We start from the raw sequence: 25,014 nt of genomic DNA on the forward strand, positions 1-25,014 counted from the left end.
ACTAAATTTGCAGCCAATAGAAAGGAGGGGGGGAGTAGCAAACAGCTTACATTATAGTATTAAAATTAAGAGGTATCTTGGCATGCTGGAACAAGTGGCGGAAATCAGCAAGAATTTCAATTTGGGAGAAATGCAATGTCCTACACTGAGTAGAAAAGTTAAAGATAGAATTGTAGAATTGAATAAATAGAGCATATATGTTGGTTAGTACCACAACAGATGCTGTACTCTCAGGCAGAGTTCTCTAGATACATTATACTGCAGAAAATTGGCTTACAGCTATAATAAACTTAATTCCTCAAGCAGATCCAAGCTTGATATGCTGAATGTCCCATCCAGATGCTTGCCCTAAGAACATGCAGGTGGTGGTCTTGAGAAGAATTGCTATAATGATGACCATTATAACAAATGAATGCTTAGAGTCACTCCAGTCATTTTGCAATCCTATACCTAGTTATCTTTTGCACAGTTTCATACTGGTGACATCTGAATTGTATTCCACCTTGAATATCACACACTACCTGTTTTGTGGGATGATCCTAAAAGCTGTAGTTGATGCAAATTACAAGAGATTGCCTGCTAACTATGCAAGATTTAAGGGCTAATATTATAGTGTTAATGTGTTTATTGTAATGTACATTAATACCTGTCTTGAAAAATCTGCACTACTTTTCAAGCAACAATGTTATAGAGCCCTAATTTCCTTGGGACTTAACTATTTACGGTACTTCCATTGAGAACATTATAAAGTCCCTTTTGAAGATTGCCTATCTGCACAGGTTTATTTTTCTGACACTTCAGTGTCACTCCTAAATTATCTGTAATTCTTTGGAACTATATTTTGTCCTCATTTTAGCATTTAGAAAATTAGTAACAATGCATCTTTTTCACCAGGCTTTTAATTATTACATTGTTTTATTGCCCATTAGTATTGTTTTTTAGAAAAATATTTTATCATTAAAGTTAAAATTGAATTAAATTAAATTAACAAATTAACAAGTTAATCGTTAGCCAGGATAAATAAAATACAAAGTAAAATAAAATACTCTTGAGAATTAAGTTCTATTGAACTAGTGGGTATTATTTTTAAATAGACATATCTAGGATTGTACTATTAAAACATTCAAAGGAAACATTAATATGTGGGATTTTTTTCCAGAAAAGATTGAGTGATGTATGGCTCACAGCCTAGTCATAAGCATGCCTATTTGAAACTTGCTGTTTCCAAATAACAACAGAAAATGTAGGCTGTAGTCTTACACTTAATAGAAAGTAAGCTCTATTTAAAAACAAATTGATTATATACAGGATAATACTCTCATTCCAGAAACAGCAAATTTTGACTATTGCAAAATAGTAAAAACTGCTAGGTCTGATGTCCAGTGTGTGTGTGTGTGTGTGTGTGTGTGTATCAGTTTGATACAATATGTAGAAAAAAATAAAACACCATTATAGTTTCCTGTTCTGTAAAGTTTTTGTTGAAGATGGAAGTAGTGATAGGATTTGGGCTCCTTACTGATTAATTTCAGATGTTTACTACGTGAGTGAAATGCCATCTTTGTATTTCCTTACTTATTTAGTACAAATCTGATGCTGGTATCACATGCACCTCTTTTTATGTATATTATCACATTTCTGCCTAAGAGATCTTCTCCTGGTGTCCAATTAACACTTAAATTAGCAGTTGTCACTTTGGTGACTCTTGGAATTCCTTTGAAATATTGCTTTAAAAGGAAGCATTGAGTGTCAATGCTGTGACTATTCAGATCTCTGTGTTTGTAATTGCTTTAAAATGATACAAAACCTCTCGTGTGACTGCAATTATTCCTCATATGTGAATGACTGGCATGGATTAATACATTAAATGGAATGCCTGGAGATACACACCTTCCATTTCTCACGCAGGTATTTGTGACATCAAGGCAAGGCTTCTAAGATAAACAGCTCAGTGAACTGTCACAGAAAACTGGGCTTCCAAGTGAAAATATTCTAAACTGAGGAGAACTGGGCAAGGCAACCATGGGGTCACATTTAACATGTATTAAAGATGCAACAATTGGTAATATCACAAAACAGGCAAGGATGATTGGGGGTTGGTGACTGGATATTTGTTATTTCATTATTTAGCCTATGTTAAAATGTGAAGTTCACCATCTACATTTTGATTCTCTATTGATTTTTAGGAATCACATCACCAAAATTTCATAATATACGCAGTAACTGCAGAAAAAGCATTTGGGCCTGACCATTGTCCACTCTGAGGAAACCTGTCTTTCTTAATTCACTGGCCCATCTCGCTCCGGCCTTAGCAGCCATTCCCAATATTATTGCCTTAGAGGTATAGTGAGATTAAATCTCTACACAAAATAGTTAGACTGATAATTCTGGAAAGTATAATCTTTATAGACCTAAAGGGTGCAATTTAGGGAAAGCTAATTTGCATATAAGGGTTTGTTAAGGCTCTTATACTTTGCTTAGACTATAAGCATCATAATGATAATTTATGATTTATGCTGTAAAGTTTTCATGGATTCTTGGAGAACCTTTCAAAAGCAGGTTAGAAATAGCTTTTTCTAATCCTTTTTTTTTTAACTGATTGTATCAAGTTTTACAACAAGACACACTGCACATACTTAAAATCTTATTTAGAAATTGGATTACTCAGAAGAAGAAAAACCAAACCAGACCATAGTCTGTTGTAACCTGGAAATTACTGATTGCCACCTTGGTAGATTCATCCTTTACAAATTGCCATTAACAAACCTGTACTTCTGCTCATCCCAAGTACACAAAGGATAAACATAGTATAGGGATTTTCAAGCTGTTGTTTTATTTCATTCCTTTCCCTTGGATCGCCGCTCTCTAATTTTAGAAATAGTGTTATTGCAATACTTGTTTTTCCTGACTCAGTATATTCTATGAACTTGTAATACCTTTTCTAGTTTGCACTTGTAGCAACAACAGCTCTGTCTCTAAACTGTTTCCCAGCAGTAGGTCAGACTCCCAGCAACCCATGGAATGTGTAATTATATACATCTAGTCTATAAATAATGTATTGCCTTCTTGAGCCAGCTTTAAATCTATGTTACTTTTGGTGTTGACAAGTTGCAGGTACAGTATTTAATCTAACTATAATTACTCATTAGTATCTAGTCTAAAAGTTTTAATTGTTTTATCCTCTTAATTAGGTTGTTGTTACTGTTATTTTCTGCTTCCTTTTGAAACTTTGTTTGCATTATAGCTTACTGAGATTGCAAAGTTGAATCATTTTTATCTAAGAATGGTTCTGGGTTTTGTGTTGGTAGGACAAACTTTAAACCATGGGCAATTCTGCAAAGCAAATAAATACCAATGATCAGAAATGCAGATGAATGAAGGAAATGGTGCCCCTTTGGCAAATAAACCTATGTGAAGGCCAAACTAAGGACATGTCAATAAGTCCATGTGATAACCCAGACATAAAATAAAAACTGGGATGGAGAGCAATTTATGAAACCCTGTTGGTTGCATGTGGTATCATTATTCTCCATTATCCTTTTCTCCTTGGTTAAAAATTTCAGTGTCAGAAGTGAGATAAGTTAGAGAAAATTTCTTGGGCATAAATATAATGTGAGTGCATGGCAACAAAAACATGGTGATTATATAGGACGGGTGGGCGGGTCCAGCCGCTGCTCAGAACTACCAGTTCAGCCAACCGGTTCAACCAGCAGCAGCCCACCTCTGCTCATACATTATAAAATTCTAAAAGAACTATCCTAACTTTTCAGATGATTGTAGTATAAATGGGTTTAAACGAAGAGAGGGGATTTCTCCTGATCACTTCCATGGGATGATAATTGTGATAAGATGAAAGCCTTTTGTCATTCAGGTGGGATATGATTCCAGATTGGAGCCACAGGGAGGCATCGGAATTTCTTTGAAGCAGCTCATCTTTTGGACTCTAACATAGAGAGAGTGTGTGTGTGTGTGTGTGTGCATGCACGTATACGCAGGCACATACACGCATGTGCAGGTATGCTTGTATAAATGAATATCCATGCACACATATCTATAAACATTCGCATTTTAATATGGATGCAGTAGAAGAATAAAAAGGTAAAATATGTAGGTATTTGATGTATTTCACTGGAAAGAGCATGCTAGAGGAGATTGGAGGCATCATTGAAAAGGCCCATTCCTTTGCTGCTGCTGAATGTTCCTATTTTGCATCCCTAGAGTCAAGCTTGGGAAAAATATAATACCATTCTAGGTCTAGAATGTGTGATCTTCCTCACCTAGGCCTAAGTAGTCAACACAGGCGACTTACTCTACCAGCTTGTCCACCGAGTTGTGGTAAGGTCCAGTGGTGGGTTTCAATTTATTTCACTACAGGTTCACTCATGCTTGTGCGACGCTTCTGCGCATGTGCAGAAGTGGTTGGGCGGAGCCCCCCGCCACCACCACTACAGGTTTGACCAATCCGGGGCGAACCGGCAGAAACTCACCTCTGGTAAGGTCCTATATAATCATCCACATTGCTGGATTCTTAAAATAAGAGATTCCTCAAATCAAAAGGTCCTCCCTGTCAACATACATTTTCTGTTGTATTCCTATCAAGTTGTCTTTATAATTTGACCATAGGTTATTGTCAACTCTAGTACCTCAAAGCTAAGAAGAATAGCCTTTCATTGTCTCCTCTGAGGAAACCGTGGATGAACATCTCTGCTTCTGTACCATTTCAATTATTCTCCCCTTCACTTCTATGAAGTAAGAAAGGTGTTTCTCTGCAACTTAGTCAGCCACTTTACATGATGTACTTGGTTGTGTAATCTTTGCATCTCCTGCTTCCTCCTCTTGGGCTATTCTTGCCCTATTTGTTTTCTGTGAGTTTATTTCACATTACTGTCTAGTAAAATCTCCATTTATAACAGACTAACTGGCAGATGACCTGCCCAGTAAATTGAATCGTTTGTGTCATTGTAGAAATTTAGTATCATTTGCATGATGACATCATTTCAATGATGCAGTTGATGTACAGTAATCTGCATTATTTGCTTACCATTATTATTTAAATGGAATAAATTACAGTGGATTTAAATGGAATAAATTACAGTGGAATTTGGACTGTTCCATGAAAGACGGTTGCACTAAGATCTTGCACTAAGGCTTTCCCTGTTTCTTAATTTAGGCCATGCAACAGGAAAAGTGAGGCAGGGTTTATAGGCCGGCCTAGGGAGGACATTACAGAGATCTGAAGAGAAACATAAATCCATCTCTGATTTGTGACTGTATCCTGTATTTGCTAATGACTGAAAAAGAATCACAAAGCCAGAAAGATAAAACCATCACTTTGTAACACAGGAAAATATCACTCAGCAACCACTAGGAATTGTACCACAGAAACCAGATACTGATTAGCAATGGGGATAACTATGTAACAGCCCATCAACCTTGTTGCTGGTTCTCCTCTGTAGAGGATTCTCCAGAGAACTACCGGTAGTTCTTTGCACAATGCATCCAAAGGCATACCAATAGAGAGATGAAAAATATATAAGCCCTAAATTTGTATCTTTAAAAATATAACTTATTCATGATCAGAAAATAAAATGTTCATTGGGAGAATATTGGATATACATACAGTAGTTTCAGATCTTCAGGCTTCTACTGTTCCTAGTTCTAGATTTCAGAAATTAAGAGATTTGTATCCTCCGCTTTCCTGTTCTCAATTTTTGTAATGCAACAATGTGAGAACAGAAGGTGTTGTTTTCCAGCCTGATAAAGGCCAGTTTCATTATTCTAAGTAAGAAGCCCTCTGTAAAATGAGAAGGTGTTGAAAAGGCACACGGAAGTTTGATTAGTCTTACGACATAAATAAAATGGTTGGGAAGTTAATGGCAAAACCACATCTATTCTGACTAACTATGTGTTATTAGCTATTAGACAAGTAGAGGTTTTGCATCAGTCATCCAAGTGCTAATACATGAAGTGACCTGGAAAAATGCTTATCCTTGATCCTCGGTAAAAACACTCCCTACCTGACCGAAACTGCCTTTGATATGATCTCAACTTTAATTCCATCATATTTGAAAAGTCTGTTGGATAGAATTTAAGAATGTATATGTAAACATTAAAACAATTAATAAGAAATTATTTTCTGGGAGTGCAGTGAAATAATACAAAAAGCCCCTAAGAATAATAAATCTTTAAATTGGGATTAAAGTGAAATTAAGAAAATAAACAATCCTGGAAGTATGTGTTACTAACTTTTGAATTACTTAAACCACAGTTCTAATTAATCGATTTTATTCAACTTAGAAAAATTGGGTGGAAGTTAATTTTTAACGATTATAAAATACAGTGACGAATCAATTTAGCCATAATAATCTAATGGCTAGAATGCTAATTTAGAAAAAGACAGCCCCAAATTCCTGTGTACCTTCAATGACAGAAATTCATTGGGTGACTTGGAACCAGTCATTACTCAGCACAACTTAGATCACAAAGTTTTTGTTGGAATTATTTGGAAAAGGAAACATTATGTATATCTCGTAGTATAAAAACATAGAACATAACTATGGAATGAATTTTGAAGTCAAATGTTATGGAACAACTAACTGTTCAAATAAGTTATCACAGCTCTCACATCACTTATTAATACTTTCTTATTTAATTATGCCTGGATCATAAGCCTCCCTGAAAGGATACTCTTTAAATTAGCATCTAATGGCGCAAGTTATCCTAAAACTGCCTTTTCCACTATAATATTCCACTATATTTGCATTCTTATCAAAAACAAGTCATTAAAATGGTTGTGTATTGTTACCTTGTACATTGTCTGCTTTTTTCTTTCATCTCTCAGCAGCCTAGATTTGCATTATTTATTTCCTCATTCTAGCTGTCAGCTTCAATGCCACCATTCCATATTTATCATCACTGACATCCATAGATCACCTGACTCGTCATATGCTTCTATGGTGACATTTGACAGAGTGCCTTTATTGATTCTGTATGACTAGCATGTGTTCTTGAAAATAAACATTTGTTGGAAAAATATTGTAATTGAAAAAAGTATTTCTGGTGCTACAAAAAGTCATTTTATATGCATGCAAGATTATGTATGTATGTATGTATGTATGTATGTATGTATGTAGCAGTTTTTCACTAATGTTTGTTGCAGATGCCAAAAAGTTAAACAGTTAGTGTGTTCTCCCATTTGCTCTCATTTCCCGTTATCCAGGTCCTCCTCTGCCTGTTCTGATATCTGTTTACTATACTTTTTTTCTTTCATTCAATCATGTCTGATTCTCTCAGACGGCCTGGACAAGTCCTTTCAGTTTTCTTGGCAAGGTTGTCAGAAGTGGTTTGCCATTGTCTCCTTCCTGGGGCTGAGAGAAAGTGATTGACCCAAGATCACCCAGCTTTGTGACTAAGGCAGGACTAGAACTCTTGGTTCCCTTTGTTTCTGGAAAAAAAAGAGAAACACTATTATAAAGAATTATAATATCATTTAAAAGATAACCCTATTCTCTTCCTCTTATGATTTATTCAACTTTTTATTTTCCTGACCATGTACACTCCTCGGCTTCTATTTCAAAGCACTAATCATTTTTGAAAAAAGCAAGGAGAGGCAAATTACAATGATGTCAGGATTCAGGAAAATTACACTCGGCATTACTGCAGGATTGGGGGGCTTTGGGCCTTCCAGTTGTCGCTAACTCACAGTTCCAAGTATCTTATTCTATTGGCTATTTCAGTTGGAGTTGATAGAAGAGGAACTTACTAAAGTTCTTCTGCCTTTGTTACCAAAGGGAGGGTTCAAGAAAGGTGCTGATTTCTGCAGAAACTTTGGGTTCTTTAAGGCAGTGGTCTCCAACCTTGGCAACTTTAAAACTTGTGGACTTCAACTCCCAGAGTTCCTCAGCCAGCTTTGCTAGGAGTTGAAGTCCACAGGTCTTAAAGTTGCCAAGGTTGGAGACCACTGCTTTAAGGTATAGCTTTAGTCTTGAATACACTGTTTTAATGCTAGAAATTAATTCCTGAAGATCAAAAATTAGCTTAAGAGGACAAAGAGATTTAGTTTATTCTAATATGATTTAATTAAATATAGGCTGCAATTCACAGCATACTTCCTGGAAAGTAAACTTGATTTAATTAGGACATTGGATAGACATGATTTAAGATGGCACTGTTACTTTTGGTGGCTTGGTAAAATCTCTTTAACACCATACAGGTTCCACCTGAGGCTCACTTTAAAATACTGATGTTTAAAAGATCTGTTTCTCCCAACAGTACTAATATAATTCTATTGAGAGAGTTCCAGCCGTAAAGACTGTAGCAGCTGTCTTTACCAATAGCACTTGTAAAATCTGTTCATTGTTTATTTTCTTTGTTGTTTTGCAAGCATAACATTGATCAACAAATAGATGAATTCACTATGTCCATGGAAAGCACTGAATCCCTTTGAACAAGAACAGATAGCTAAACCAAAGAAGGAGGGGAGAAATGCCTTGTTATGGTGTCCCCAAGAGAGGGTGAAAGTCTCAGATGCTCAGTAAACATCTCCCTGTGACTGAGTTTGTCTGACCTTTTATTTTAGTTCTCCAAAGTTCAAGGTACTGGCAGTACATTTAAGGACCTGCAGAGCATAAATATACAGCCCAGCCATTCAGTTGGCAGAATGGATGAGCAACTGGAGAGATGACAAGGGAGTGAAAGAAATTACCCCCTTCTAACCTCAATTCCAAATGTGGGGAACTGTATGTGTGTCTGAGTGTGTGTGTGTATGTGCTCACGCAGGAAAGTGCTCCTGAAATCTTGATTTCTTATACGGCTTTTGCCATTGCCAAAAGCAGACCCAGGATTGTCTTGCTGCAGCAAATGCAAATATTTGGCCATGCTTTCTCTTGCAACACAATGCAGTGGTATAGGCCTCCAGATCCTTTACAGTAAAATAATTCATAGTAGCACTTGAAGGAAGATATCTAGGTTTAAAGGTAAATGTAAAGGTTCCCCTCGCACATGCGTGCTAGTCGTTCCTGACTCTAGGGGTGGTGTTCATCTCCCTTTCAAAGCCAAAGAGCCAGCGCTGTCCGAAGACATCTCTGTGGTCATGGGGCTGGCATGACTAAATGCCAAAGGCACTCGGAACGCTGTTACCTTCCCACCAAAAGTGGTTCCTATTTTTCTACTTGCATTTTTACATGCTTTCGAACTGCTAGGTTGGCAGAAGCTAGGGCAAGTAACAGTAGCTCACTCCGTTACACGGCGCTAGGGATTCAAACTGCTGAACTGCTGATCGCCAAGTTCAGCGTCTTAGCCACTCAAACATCACGTCCCTATTCTAGATTTAGAGGCATTTAATTCATATTTTGCTTTGATATTACGTGCTTTTGTAGGGTATTATATGAAAGATTGCCTACCCAAGCTTAATACAAAAAAGATCAACTATTTTAGGCATTTGTCACTCATCTAAAACTGTATCTGCTGCTTTTCTCAGACAGCGAGAGAGAGATTCTTCTTAAGGCCAAGGATTATTATTTTTTTTAGTATAATTTAAGGGTTTGTTGTTTAACACAAACATTCATTTATTTTAATATGTGTCAACTGTTTTGAAGAAGAATGCTTAGCTGATGACACTTCCACACGAACTCTCTGCAATCTGACTGTTGGTTGTCAGGGAAATCAAAGGGACAGTGGAAGTGAGTCACATAGCACGAAAGTTTGGTTTTTCAGTGTCAGATTAGTTGTTGGTGAAAAACATCTCATACAAGGTATATTCCTGGATGAAAGTGCTAACTTGGTATGCATTTAAGAGATCTGACTGAGACGGGAGTATGTAGATGTGCTTTGTTCACAGCAAGCTAGGACTGGCAGGTGGAAAAATGGAATGGCTGTAGTCTTTAAGAATAGCAATAGCAATTAGACTTATATACTGCTTTATAGTGCTTTACAGCCCTCTCTAAGCGGTTTACAGAGTCAGCCTATTGCCCCCAACGATTTGGCTCCTCATTTTACCTACCTCGGAAGGATGGAAGGCTGAGTCAACCTTGAGCCAGGTGAGATTTGACCTGCCAGATTGCAGGCAGCCGGCAGGCAGCAGAAATAGCCTGCAGTACTGCACACTAACCATTGTGCCGCAATGGCTCAATGCCATTTCACTAATCGAAAGTTTGAACGAATGATGTACTGATTTTAAATATTACTATGGCTGGGACAATACAAATATTCCCTTAGTGTACAATTTACTCATTACACAGTTGTCTGTCTTCTTGAGCTAGTCAGAATGGTGATAGGTAGACTACCCAATCTTGTCCTTCTGAACTTAAAAGCCAATTCTGAGCTTGGCCACATTTCTCACGAGAATCATGACTGGTACTTTGTCCCACACACAGTAAGGTGCATACACTGAATTAGGTATTATGTTTAGCTAAAGCCAGTGTTCTGAAGGAGGAAGCACTCTCTCTAACTCTGGTATCATAAATATTATTCTCTACTTAGTCTTGGACTGGCATCTGCTATTAAGCTCTGTCGGGCTAATTAAAGATCGAATCCATCCAGATGGGTCTGAAGGGTTTTCTACTGCATTTCAAGAATTTCCTGGTTCATCTATTGATGCTATGGAAGCCCTTGCTTCAGTGAATGATCTATGCTGGAAATCATATAGAGAAAATGTAATCCTGTTACAGTTCTTCTAGATCTCATGGTGGCTTTCAGTACTATCAACCATGGTGGTCTCTTATCAGTCATGGTATTCTTCTGGTTGTCTATCAGAGATGACCTTAGGTGCATTGTTTTGCTGTGCTTCCACTTCTTTTAGTTGGGATGTATCCAGAAGATGATGCTGAAGAACTACTGTTTAATATCTAGGTTGTTCATCTATGGTGTCCCACAAGAATCTAATCCTCAATAGTATTTAAGTCACCCTGAACCTGCTGGGGGAGGTCATTCAGAGATCTGAAATGGAATGCCATCAGTATGCTGATGTTTCATACCCTCTAACCCCAAGGAAGCAATTAGTATCTATAAACATTGCTAAATAATGAGCTGGATAATGAAAAACAAGCTGAAATTAAACCCAAAACAGACAGGTTATGTTGTTGTTCAGTCATTAAGTTGCTTCCAAATCCTAGTGATCCAGTGGGATATTATTTCATTGGAGTTGTTTGTCATAACCGCTTCTTTGAGTTATTAAAAGCGTGTGCTTATTCCATTTATCTAATACATTAGGCATTTTGTCTGTCAATCTTTTTTCAAAATTGTCCTTGTTTTTCCAGGCATCACAATCTTCCCTAATGACTCTGCATTATGTGTACAAAATATTTAAGCTTTAGCTTCTTTATTAGTGCTTCCAATGAGCACTTTTTCAGTTTTATTTCATCGAATATTGAATTATTTGTTCTTCCTTTGATCCAAGTTATTGTCAGAAATTTTCTTCAGCACCATAATCCAAAGATAGCATTTTTTTTCTTCATTCAGTCTTTCTAGGGTTCCAGCTTTCAAAGCCATATGTCATAGTTGGGCAAACTACCATGCCATTGGCAATTCACATCTTTGTTGTGAGTGGGATCTCTCTTTATTTTAATAGCTTGTCTGTGTCTCCCATAATCTTTCTTCCACGTAGCAACAACTCTTTATTTGATATCTATTATCACTATGTACATGTTGGAACCTAGAAAGACAAAGTCTGTCTTAAACTTTCAGCTATTTCAATTTCTTTAACAGTTTGCATTGGATTGGCGATGTCTGTTGAAATAATATTACTTTTAGTCACAGATCATTTTTTACACCACCTTCTCTAAGAGGTTCCTTAGGCATTATGAATGTCAAAACTTTTTATAAAGTACAAATTAAGAGAGTTACAGATGAAAGGGGAGAATATCCAAACTATGTCCCTGCAATTTATGAAAAACATCTTAAATGACACTCAGTGGATCCTTTGGAGCATCTGTGTAGCACTCCCTGGAGTGCTACCAAGGTTTATCTGGGATCTATGTATGCTAATGAAGACATTGGCTTTTGCTTATCTCTTCAGTTGTTGGACTAGGAAGTACCTATGTTCTCCTTATTTGAATTGTTAACAATTGTTACAATTATTAATTGTGATAAAAGGCTTCCAGAAATGGAACGGAACAGAATATAATAGAATAATATAGTAGAGTAATATAGCCTTTATTGTCATTGTACACCATGTATACAATGAAATTGTTAGAATAGAATAGAACAGAACAGAACAATAGAATGAACAGAACAGAATAACCCAGTGGAAAGGGACTTTGGAAGTCTTCTACTATAACCCCTTACTCAGGCAAGAAACCCTATACCATTTCAGACAAATACTTGTCCAATCTCTTCTTAAAAACTTCCAGTGTTGGAGCATTCACAACTTCTGGAGGCAAGTTGTTCCATTGATTAATTGTTCTCTCAGGAAATTTCTCCTTAATGCCAAGTTGCTTCTCCTTGATTAGTTTCTGCACTGCCGACTGCCAAACACGGATCAGCTAATCTACATTGCAACAACAGACTCCACACCAGCTGCTAGCAGCCTTCCCATCTTCAGTGTCCCTCCCCTTATTGCTTCACTGGAGTGGACAATTCTCTCCCATAATTTTCAAAAGTATATGGAAAGTGTGAACACATAATGGCTAACTATTGCAATCAATCAGTAATGGAAAAGTAGCCTTTTCCAATAAGATTTTAAGTAAATTCTGGAAATATTTATTTATTTTTCATATTTCTTAATCGCCCGTTTCCCTATTAATAATAGTGTTTAGAAATATTTAATATTTCTAATATTTAATAGGATTTAAACAGACTTGGAACCATTTGTCTTCATATCTGCACATTTCTTTTTCTTCTGCTGAGAATGTAAGAACATTTAAATTTCTGGCCTGACATAACTCAAGTTCTAGATTAGATTAGAGCATTTCCAGGATACCGGCTCCTTAGTTCCCCAGGCTATTTATTCTTTTAATCGCTCAATCAGATTGTGGTTTTAGAGCATTTCCTGTTATCCCAGATATATCTCCTTCATTACAGTCTTGGGTTTGCTGCTTAGTTGTGGTGAATATTTTATTCCCATCTTTGTTTATAGCAACATTCTGTCATTGGGAAATTCGGCACTGTGTGTATGGCATTCCTTCCTACACCTAGTGTTGTCATGATATACCAGGTTTTAGGATTGATCACTGATTTCTCCATCTTTTTTGGAATGTTATTTATATATTTTTTGAGGGACACTGCAGGACTTTGAGTATTGAGTATAGAGTCTTGGAGAATGGACAATGACCCTCAGAAGGAATTGGGCCATGACAGGTATAAGCCTTTTCTTGACAAACACTAGAGTTAGAAAAATTAGAAAGGAGGAGGAGGAGATGGTGATGATAATGATATGACTATATCAAATACAAGCCCCATTCATAGCAAATTCAAATTTTGGAATTTTAGTTGTTAGAATTAACTCACTGTAGTAATTGATTAATCCTACTATTTCACACTTTGTTTTACGTGTGATCTGGTAAAACTCCTACCTGTTTTGCAACAATGCAGGGAGTCCTCGACTTAAATCATTTGTTTAGCCATGTTCGAAGTTACAATGGAACTGAAAAAATGAGTTACAACCAGTACTTGCACTTACAACTCTCATAGTATCCACCCAGTCATGGGGTCGACATTTGGATGCTTGGTAACTGAAAATTCCCAATTGTGGTAGTAAGTCAAGGAATTACCAATACTAGAGATCAAACTGCCTTATTTTAATTTCTTGCAAAAATGATCATACTGCAAAACATGAAATACACACATCTACAAATAAACATATAAGTTTATTGGATTTGATTGGTATATATAATTGGATTTAGAAAAGGATGGATAGGTAAGAAAAAAGTGTCTGCCTCATTGTTTAGCCACCAGACAGCCCAATCTTTGAGCTCACAAATCATACAGATCAATTTTAACACCATCCTTGTACTCGTCACCTGGATATTAGAGATGCAGGAGTCGATCTTCTGTTTTCCTTTTTTGGAAAGAAAACATCAAAAGATGTAAATGGATCTATATTATTTTAATGCATTTGGTTTAGAATGAAAGAATGCAGTAGCTTCATTTTTCTAGCAATTTCTTTCAAATAGAGAATTTGGGAGCTTCTGATTTAAGTTAAATCCACTCATAAATACAAGTCCTTTTTATATTTTGGAAATGAACCTCTTGTTTGTGTGCATATCACAAATTACCTTCTAGTGTATCTCTTGCCAGCAATATTTTGTAGATAGCTAAGGATGCAAAACTAGTAATAATTATTGGAAAACAATGTTCATACAAGAGGGGTAGCAAAAAACAACAACAACAACCCAACATTCTGAAATAATAATATGAATGAATTGTTCTTGGAAAGCATTAAAACCAAATGTCCTCGCATGTTCCTGATTCCAAGACATAACAAGTTTTTCTTGGAACTATTTCTGGCACAAAGCATGGAAAGTGTCTGTTCAGCAGCAGCTCTATTAGTTAAAAATAACAATTTTCAGATGAGAATTAGTTTTAAAACCTACTCCAACCTCTTATGCCAGGGGTCCCCAAACTTTGCAACTTTTAAGCATAGCTGACTGGAGGATTCTGGGAGTTGAAGCCCTACAAGTCTTAAAGTTGCAAAGTTTGAAGACCTGTCTTATGCCAAAAGATCTGGTATCCAAGGAACCTTTTTCCTTCTCTTCCCAAGTTTGTTACCATAAATGGGTTGTCAAGAAAAGAGATTGCTTGTGGGCTACTAGAAGAGCCTGAGTCTTTATCCTTAACAAAAAGTGAATGGCCTTGAAAACTAGGGGCCATGGACCAGGGCTGGGGTGAGGGGGTTGTGGGGTGGCACTTAGCTTCAAATATCCAATAAGAGCAGAGTGAGGCCCCAACTTGGTTACTTCACAACAATTCACTACAGGCTGACTATTTGGGACAATTTGTGCTGGCAGAAGCTGAAAAACTTTGAGCAAGAAAAGATTGACAGTGCCTTCACTGTGGACTGGAATGAGTTGAAGATGAGATTGTGCACTCATATTCTCAACAAATGGATACTGGGTCATTTTTACACCAGAATAAGCAGGATATGTGGATGAATTCTTGAATTAAAATATCACTATTACAGCCAAAGCCCAGCCTGATAAAGTCTTAATAATTATTATTATTCTTAAAAATAAAAACCACCCTACTTGGAACAACTTATATCCTCCAACGTTACCTTAACAGTTCCTAGGTCCTTGGATAGGACTCGAGCTGTTGAGCTTCCAACCAGCCCCAAAGGCTGTGAATCTCACCAAAGATTAACCACATAATAATAATCATAATAAGCAATTATATAAAACAATGAATCTCTTATTAAAGAATATACCAGAACAATCTGTATATAACCAGACACAAACATATTTTTAGACTAAAAGCACTCTAAAACAGGATAAAAATTATATTATAATTGAACAGTCCATAGTCAAATGGCTGGTTCAAAAAAGTGGTTTAGATCAGAGGTGGGTTGCTACCAGTTCGCACCGGTGTGTATGAACTGGTAGTGTAAAGTGCGACTGGGTTGCCGAACCAGTAGGGACGGCAGGCCCGCCACAGCCCTGAATTGGTTCCCCAGTGGTCATGGCATTTTATTTGACATTTTAAATGTTCTGCGCATGCACTGACTTATTTACAGGTTACTGTGCTCACAAATTGCGCATGCACTGAACCGGCAGCAACCCACACCTGGTTTAAATATTCTTGAGCTGGATTCTACATGTTATCACACAACATTTGTGACCTTGCGTGTAATGAATTTTTGTGTGATAATTGTAGGAAACCCTAAAACTGATTGGCCTGGAAGAAAAGGTGGAATGGGGAAACATGAGAAAAGTGTAATGTATTTTAAATATGCTTGTACTTTCTATAAAATACATAATAGAATAAAACATGAAAATTTTCTATCATTCTTAAATTACAAGGACATGTACAGATAGTCCTTGATTTACGATCACAATTGAGCCCAAAATTCTATTGTTAAGTGAGACATTCATTAAGTGAATTTTGTCCCATTTTATGACCTTTCTTTTTAAGTTAGTAACCCAGTTGTTAAGTGATTTTGGCTTCCCCATCGACTTTGCTTGTAAAAAGGTCATAAAAGGTTACCACATGAATCTGGGACACTGCAAACGTCATAAGTATGAGTCAATTGCCACATGTCTGAATTTTGATAACATGACCATGGGGATGCTGTAATTGTGAAAAACAATCATGTTATTTTTTTCAGTGCTGTTGTAACTTTGAACTATCATTAAATGAACCATTATAAGTCAAGGACTCCAAGGTCTGAATGTTCCCTATATGGGATGACTCAGAGTCTGCTCTGAACATAAATCTTATTTTGGTCTTGAATGTTTAGGAAGAAGAAGAAATGAAACATACAGCAGTTGACAGGTTTTCCTTCGAGATCTGCTAAACTTTTAACTTCATCTGTGAGTCCAATTCTTATTTATGACCTGCATCCTCAATTTGCTACCTTATTTGGTTTGGTTATGATGCAAGGAAATAAAAATCCTGGAGAAAAAACAAGGAAACATACTGTATCTTGAGAAGGGATGGTTTGCTTCAGCCTCAAGGATGAACCCTTAATCTAATCAGTCACTAACTAAGTCCTGATCATTTGATGTGGCAACATGTTGTTCTTAGTTGCGAAGTCGTGTCCAATACATCGCAACCCCATGAACAACATTCCTCCAGGCCTTCCTGTCTTCTACCACCTTCTGGAATCCATTTAAGCTCACACCAACTGCTTCAGCGACTCCATTCAGCCACCTTGTTCTCTGTTGTCCCCTTCTTTTGCCCTCAATCTTTCCCAGCATTAGGCTCTTCTCCAGTGAGTCCTTCCTTCTCATTAGGTGGCCAAAGTATTTGAGTTTCATCTTCAGGATCTGGCCTTCTAAAGAGCAGTCAGGGGTGTTTTTAACTGTTCTAAAAACTTTTTTAAGGACTCATTTTCCCTCTATAGACTATAAAATAAATACTGTAATGGTTTTATGGGCAATTTGTTCTACAGTGATTTCAGTTGATCTTTGTGGGGCTACCATTTACAGTTTGGGAAAACAGATGTATCACTTTTCACATAAGCAGGAAGATGCACAGCAAGGCACTTCCCTCCCCCCACCCTTGTTTCTTGGAAATTCCTCCTCACCCTCCTGCAAACTTTGGCATCCTTGCCAGGATAAAAGTAAGTGATTGAACTTGACCTCTGTCCTCAAATTACTGACTCCTGGAGCACTTGTTTGAATCCTGCATCAGACAGTTGAGAATGCAACTATGGGGGAGATGGACAATCTCTAAATATGAATACATAAACAAAAAAATAACCTATGGTTACATCTGAGATATTTTATATGAAAAAGTAAACAAAATAATCAGGAAGTCACATAAGTTTCTTTGGGCAGAGGCTCAAAGCACAACCTTGTGATAATTCCATTGAATTATAATTGGCACAAACATAATGTGGGAGTAGTTTTTAAATATTTGAAGGGGGAAGTTAAGTATGAAATTGCACACCAATGATCTCTTTTAACATAAGCCAGTCTGGTTAGCAGGTCTGCCATAGGGCATTTAGGGACAAAAATGAGCTAGGGAGGCAGACCTCATTATTGTGATATGGGCCTTAGAAGAGTGACTTCTCTAAGCTCTTACTCTAAACCTGCAAAATGCTTAGAAAATAGCAATAGCAATAGCAGTTAGACTTATATACCGCTTCATAGGGCTTTCAGCCCTCTCTAAGCGGTTTACAGAGTCAGCATATTGCCCCCAACAACAATCTGGGTCCTCATTTTACCCACCTTGGAAGGATGGAAGGCTGAGTCAACCCTGAGCCGGTGAGATTTGAACAGCCGAACTGCAGAACTGCAGTCAGCTGAAGTAGCCTGCAGTGCTGCATTTAACCACTGCGCCACCTCGGCTACTCATTCTGAGCAGCTCCCGTCTTTGTCGCCATCATTCAAAATGCTAAAAACATTGCAAAGAAACCAAACTCTTTATTAAAGCTCTAAAACACGATGTCAAACTCATGGTATCAGGTTGCTGTCTCGTGATGTTTCATGTTTTTTTTCCCCCATTTGCAGAGCTGCAGTGGTCATGGCCTGTGTGGCCATGAGCCGCTACTTTGACACCCCTGCAAAGGAGGGGGCTCTTTTTAGAGAATAAAAAGTTATTGATGGTTCCATTTTGTTTGCAGGGCTCCATGCCACTTCCTGCCCGTGTCAGATCCTTTGGGTAAGATGTCCCTAGGTGATCCATTGGTTCTTTTCTTCCGGAAGACCTCAATTGAGGTTGAGCAGTGTGCCTAACCTCAGTTCAACCCCACTCTTCCATCATACCTAACCAGAATGGCTACCAGTTACCATGGTGATTGGAAGTCCAAATGGTCCTTCAGCCACATGAAGGAGGCAGCTTTGTCTCTACTGCTTGCACATCTGGAAAGGGCAGGTGATGAACCAGCAGCCACAGCTCAGCCAAGAGCTTGAGGATTAGCTACAACTCCAAGACTGAATGACGCAGTAGATGTTACTGTTGTACAGCAACAATGTGGTTGCTTTATCCAAAGGCTATAGCGCATGGACAGGGAGTCTGTTTTCATCACTAGTTCTGATCAGTCTTCCGGGTTTCAATTTAGAAAGTTCAGATGTACTCTACTCTAAAACATCTGGAGAGCCCGAAGTCGGCATAAAAAAGATGTATTTATGCTACTGCAGTGCAGACTATTTCAACAAGAGCTACACAACAAGATGCAGCTGCTTTACCAAGTTGCAAGAAGGTACTACTTAAGCTTGCACCCTTCAAATAATCTCCAGAGCATTGCACAGCCCTAATAGACACATTAGGGATGAGGCAGCTAGAAGCAAACTTGACCATGCTGATTTTCAAAACTAGAATCATTTTGTGTGATTCAGTTACATCCTGTTCACAAAAACTATAGGAAGTTGCAGAAGTTGTACCTAACGGATTGTAAAGCTATGGCTTGGGTACTGCTGATGCAAAGCTTTGGAAACAGTTTCATAAACATTGACAGTTATTCACTACAAAGGTAACTGCAACAACTGCAGTTAAACTAATTCCATTTTTCTATACAGTTACAAAAAAAACCATGACAAACAATTCTAATAGTTTAAATGAAAAAAAACAAAGAAAAAAATTCTGTTCAAACAATGTAATTTCAGACTCATTTATTTATAGATAAAAGATAATACAATTCCTTTTAACAGTAGTTGTCCATTTTGTTCTAAGATCTGTAAACAAATTCCAGGATGAAGTCTCCCAAAGGCTGCATCAGAAAGTAATTATTCTTATCGGCTTTATTGAATTGTGTCTTTCAGACTACAATATTCAGCACAGATCTTTCTTTATTTCCACACATTATTCTCAGAAACGTTGAATTTCTTGTGATTTTGGGAGAACCAGACATTAAGTGCCCACTTTATTATTTGAAATGCAGGCAGAACTTGAGCATAGTATGCCAAGTTACATAAACTGACACAAAAGATTATTGTAAGGTAAAAGCGTCTCTATTGTGTGTAGGTAGTGCAACAGTTCTATTAACCGAAAGCTGTCTCAAATGAGTAACCTTGTAGCAGCTGCCCTGGTCTGAAGCTCCCATCTGTCTGTCTAAGAGAGAGGAAAAAAATCTAAAACCAGAAGACCCAATTTCCCCTGCCACCTTCCAAGCTAGCAATCTGCCCCGCTCTGCAGGACACTTCTCTCCATGAAATATACATCTTCATTACAATAAATACATTTTCAAGTTATAAAAAAAATAGTACACTAACTGCCTAAGGAGGTTTGGCCCCACCAAAGTTTAAAATCAAAGTTCATTTGCCACTAAAAAGCCCAGCATGTGAGCAAACATGAGGATACCATGACCAGGGTTGGAGGAACTTTTGAAAACCATCACAACTTCACATGTGCAGCATCAGCTTGTGAGGTAGAGCAAAGCTCATAGCATTATCGTCATGGCTTTGGATGGAAACATGCAAAGACATAGTTTATCTTAATCCCCCTTTCCCTTCGACAATTCAAAGAACACTGTTAATTTGGCTAAAAGTGCAAACAGCAAAAGCCCCACTTGCATGAACTCTAAAGTAAAAGCCCTATTAAATTTAGTAGGACGTAATCTGTCGAGTATACAAATGAGACTAGGAAGTATTTTTCAACCAACTTTGTATCGCCAGCAGCTGGTAGAATAGCAATGGGTCTCTCTCCAATCTCTACTCAAGGCTAGAAATGGGGCTAGAGTCCAATGCTACTTAAATTGTAGTTCTACTACCGTGCCTCCACTACTTTTCTCTCCCAAGGTCTACATGTACAGGTTTTAAAACCTGACTTCAGTTGCATTAGTTCATGTATATCGTCCTTGGTTAAAAAGTGTTCATCCAATTTCACTTTGGTGAATACTGTCAGATTCATTGTTGTACCAAGGGCTCCTCAGCAGGATATATACAGGGCAGGATAGAGATCAGAGCTTCCTCAATCGAGAACAAATGTTCATCTTCTACTTGAGGGCAACAGTAGCGCATGAAGTCTGCCAGGCGCAGAAGATACTCAATGTTGTGGCCGGCCCGCCCGCTGGAGACGATGATTTGAGCTGCAATATCCTCTTCAGATGCTGGCCCCAGATAGGAGGGATTCTGGGGGGTCGCAATATAAACAAGAGCTAGAACAGGTTCATCTGCCTCTCCTTCCTGGGGATAAAACTTCACCAGCTTGGTGTCGTAGCCTCCAAGCACGGCTTCCCGCATGTTCAGATATTTAAGGACAGCAGCAATTTGAAGCCCGTGAAGTTCATAGCCAACACCCCACGTGCACCCCTGCAATCAGAAATCAAATTACAAGTTACTTACAGATGTCTGCTTCATTAAATAGACAATTACTTATCTCCACAACATATGCAAACAAGCAAATGACAAACTTTAAAAAATGTTATCTGCCATATTTCATCACATTTCTAAACATTATCAGGTCAGTTAGGCAAAAAGTCAGGTTTGTGATTAAAAAATAAACACAGGTTTGAAATAGCTACTCATTCCTTCCAAATGAGTTGCCCCACAGCAATTAATACCATTAACTTTTGCAAAAGGGCCAGCATAACCCACAGTATCTTGGCCATGTGCCGAATTCTTTTCAGCAGTGTTACATTATCATCTCCAAAATTGTCAAGATCTCAGTTTCATTCAGATATCATTTAAATTGTACTCACAAACATTGGCTGGTTTCCCAGATAAGCAGTACTCTACTGACCAAATAACCACTCATCCAAATGATAATTGGATAATTATAATTGCTGCAGGTCAAGTAACAGAATTACAGAACCTCTAGTTGCAATGATACAATTCACTCTCCATCTTTCTCCTACAGCTAAACAAGGTGGGTAGTTCAAAATATAGGTAGTCCTTGACTTACAACAGTTCGCATAGTGACCTTTTAAAGTTATGGCACTGAAAAAAGTGATTTATGACCATTTTTCACACTTATAACTGTTGCAGCATCCCCATGATCACGTGATTTACATTTGGATGCTTGACAACTGACTCACATTTATGACGATTGCAGTATCCCAGGGTCATGTGATCACCTTTTGCAATCTTCTGGCAAGCAAAGTCAATGGGGAAACCAGATTCAGTTAAAAACCATATTATTAATTCAATGACTGCAGTGATTCGCTTAACAAATGTGGGGCGAAAAGTCATAAAATGGGGCAAACCTCACTTAACAAATTTCTCACTTAGCAACATAATTTTTTGGCTCGCTTGTGGTCGTAAGTTGAGGACTACCTGTAATTACTTTGTTTTAAGACTTCTCCCCTCCCTCCCTCCCTCTGATTAGGCCAGGGGTAGTCAACCTTTTTATACCTACTGCCCATTTTTATATCTCTGTTAGTAGTAATATTTTCTAACCGCCCACTGGTTCCACAGTAATGATGATTTATAAAGTAGGGAAGTAACTTTACTTTATAAAATTTATAAAGCAGAGTTACAGCAACCCCTACTGCCCACCATGAAAGCTGGAATGCCCACTAGTGGGTGGTAGGGACCAGGTTGACTACCACTGGATTAGGCTTAGGCTATTGATAAGCATGCCAACTGGTTAAGAATGCAGGCACAAAATACTTACATTATAATCTTCCTGAAGGGTAACCACTCTTCCAGGCTAAGGGAAGGGACAGAAAGAGGCAGTTTTAATATGCAGCACTGTACTCTTTTGCAGACCAACATCAGAAGCACAAGTTCTGCCATCTCATGGAAGCATCATTGGGGCAGTCCAGAAGTTCCCTACTCACTCAGCATTAAAAACTAAATGTGGGAGGCTCTTTAAATTCTGCACAACCATGTCAAGCAAAGGGTAATCAATAGACTCCCTATCTGTTGAACCTACAATTTCTAACTCTTAACACTCCGAAATACAACAAATTCTTGGTTTATCTCTTATTTTCCAGCCCCACCCACCATCCCTCCCACTCTACATAGAAGGGACCTCTCATCTCAGGAAAAGCACCTCCTCACCCCTTAAAAAACAACAACTCGGGACCAGCCATTGTCCTTTCCCACTCACTGAGTCCCACCTGGGAAAAAACAGCCCTTACCATTTTTTCGTTACCCCGGTGGAAAGTGTCTCCTTGCCAGAAGCGGCGGCTGTAGCCCCGGATACAGCCCACTTTGCGGGAAGTGAATTCGAAATCGGGTCTCCAAACCAGCGAACCGTAACCGAAGACCCAGAGTGGGGACTTGGGCGACCCTTCCTCTGTACCAGAGGGCTCCTCCTCTTCCTCCTCCTCGTCCTTCTGAAGCCTGGAGGGATGCTCCGTTCCGCTGGAGAGATGCCGAGGATGTGGATCCCCCTTCATGACTCCGCAGGAGGAGGTGCGCTGGTGGCTCGGATCTCCGGGAATGGACTGAACCGAAAAATTAAGCTCGGCTAGCCTGGGATTTGGCGCAAGAGACGGCGACCGAGACTCCAACACAAAACAAGAGGGAGAACTGCGCTGCTGCCGAGGTCTTCAGCGTTTAAATACCAGCTTGCCGGTAAGGCCCCGCCCAGTTGTCACGGTATCCCTGTTCCCGCCGTCTCTTATCCAATCAGCGCTTTAGGAAGCAAATAGTCCCGCCTGGGGAAAGGCTTACGAAGATCGGATTGGTCAAAGCCCTCTGTCACAGATGAGCAAAAGGCGCCCGCTCATTGGTTTTTCTCTTCTACGCTGTCTCAAAAACCAGATGATGCAACTCGCCGAGGAGCTTTCGAGGGAAACAGAGGCAGAGGATTGCGTCAGGCTACTCTCGCCTCGGGCGCAGCTTGGTGGAACGAAGAGGGAAGGGGGTGCAGTTGGAGGAAACGGACTTTGCGGGTTGATCGTAAGGTCTGCAAATATATTTATATTGGTTCCGTCGGGCATTTCGAGGGTATGGTTGGTTCCAGTGTGCTAAAGGTGTGAATGCAAATAAGCATTACATTTCACGTATTAAGATATAGGTGCATCTCTGGGTGTAATGCATACATTGAAGTGGAGTCCTTCCTGATCATGAAAGCAGTACTGGAGAAGGGAACAGTCTCCTATCAAAATAATAATTTTAAACTACAGAGGTGAAAATGGGTCTCATCGCAAAGGTAGAAATAATATGTTTGTGCAGGCAGCAATGCCAGTGGTGGGATTCAATTTTTTTTTTACTACCGGTTCTGTGGCGTGGCATTGCTTGGTGGGCATGGCAGGGGAAGGATACTGTAAAATCTCCATTCCCTTCCCACTCCAGGGGAAGGTTACTGCAAAATCCCCATTTCCTCCTGATCAGATGGGACTCGGGAAGCAGAGAATAAATGGGTCGGGGGTCAGCCAGAGGTGGTATTTACTGGTTCTCCGAAACACTCAAAATTTCCGCTACCGGTTCTCCAGAACTGATCAGAACTTGCTGAATACCACCTCTGGTATTGAGATCTATTGAGATTCTCGATCATCCAGGTCATGGTTGTCTCAAAGGTGCTTTTTCAACAGGAACTGGACTTTCTGGGTTTTTTTGGAAGATGTTTTGCTTCTCACCCAAGAAGCTTCTTCACCTTTGGAGCTGAAGAAGTTCTTGGATGAGAAGCAAAATGCCTTCAAAGAAAAATCAGAAAGTCCAGTTGCCTCTGGAAAAACACTTTTGGGACAATGGCCACTCTACCCTCTTGTCCACATGCTTTTCTCAGACTTAGGCAAAGGATCAGGCCCATTTGACCAATCCTTGCCACATTCAAGATCAGTGAAATTGTTAAAGGATCCTGAAGAAGTAGATTCGACGTTCAGCCCACTCACTAATGCGGTCAGGGAGACTGAGCTAGAGAGAAAGACATGAAGCATATGCATCATCATCTGTCATTTCTCTTTCCCATATTTTTTTATTTAAATTTTGCCTTTGTTGTACACCAACCAGAGTATCTTGTCCATCAAATGGGTATCCATTTAAATATGACCCCCCAAAAAAAATTCTGTCTCCAGATAGCATAGCGATGTGCCTAGGGCTTCTTGGGAAGGGTGAGGTTAAACAACTGATGATAGGAGGAAGGGTCCTTTAGCTAGATCCAGCCTATCCTTAAAGCATCATCATCTGCCTTCTGCATGGTACCACCTTTCTTACTTTTCCATTTCATCTTTACAAGGTGCAATTAGTAAGGTGCCAGTTTGGTGTTAGTGGTTAAGCCATCAGGCTAGAAACCAAGTCCTAGTCCCTCCTTAGGCACATAGCAGCTGGGCTACCTCATACCAATCACTCTTAGCTCTATGAAGGAGGTGAAAAACCTTGCCAAGAAAACTGCATGAACTAATCAGGTCAGTTGCAAGGAGTCGAAAACTGACTTGAATACGTTAACAAAAAGTTGCATTGGTAAGAACTGTACATTAACATCAAATTCAAATGTCAAGCTCTGCTCCTACTAGTAGTGGAATTTCTTTCATGTTGCTACTGAGAGACGCTTTTCTCATCTGTGGGGGGAAGAGTAGTGATTAGTAAAACTTGC

The 25,014-nt window shown here is 38.8% G+C and overlaps 1 protein-coding gene across 1 annotated transcript; it reads right to left on the bottom strand.

Moving 5' to 3' along the window:
- Positions 1–19,185: 19,185 nt before the first annotated feature.
- On the bottom strand, positions 19,186–23,013 carry CHAC1 (ChaC glutathione specific gamma-glutamylcyclotransferase 1). The gene is made up of 3 exons (XM_014058039.2): positions 22,613–23,013; positions 22,144–22,179; positions 19,186–20,840 (listed from the first exon to the last, which is right to left on the bottom strand). The coding sequence occupies exons 1-3, from the start codon at positions 22,871–22,873 to the stop codon at positions 20,436–20,438; spliced, it is 702 nt and encodes a 233-aa protein (XP_013913514.1). The 5' UTR covers positions 22,874–23,013; the 3' UTR covers positions 19,186–20,435.
- Between the last annotated feature and the right edge of the window lie 2,001 nt (positions 23,014–25,014).

This window comes from Thamnophis sirtalis, unplaced genomic scaffold (assembly GCF_051295495.1).
Source record: "Thamnophis sirtalis isolate CommonGarterSnake01/CBP01778 unplaced genomic scaffold, rThaSir2_p1.2 scaffold_1, whole genome shotgun sequence".
Taxonomy (NCBI): Eukaryota; Metazoa; Chordata; class Lepidosauria; order Squamata; family Natricidae; genus Thamnophis; species Thamnophis sirtalis.

Coding starts and splice junctions, on each gene's coding strand:
- CHAC1 (XM_014058039.2), bottom strand. CDS start 22,873: ATGAAGGGGGATCCACATCCTCGGCATCTCTCCAGCGGAACGGAGCAT. Junction 22,180..22,612: donor ACCGGGGTAACGAAAAAATG/GTAAGGGCTGTT, acceptor CCCTTCCCTTAG/CCTGGAAGAGTGGTTACCCT. Junction 20,841..22,143: donor CCCTTCAGGAAGATTATAAT/GTAAGTATTTTG, acceptor TTCTGATTGCAG/GGGTGCACGTGGGGTGTTGG.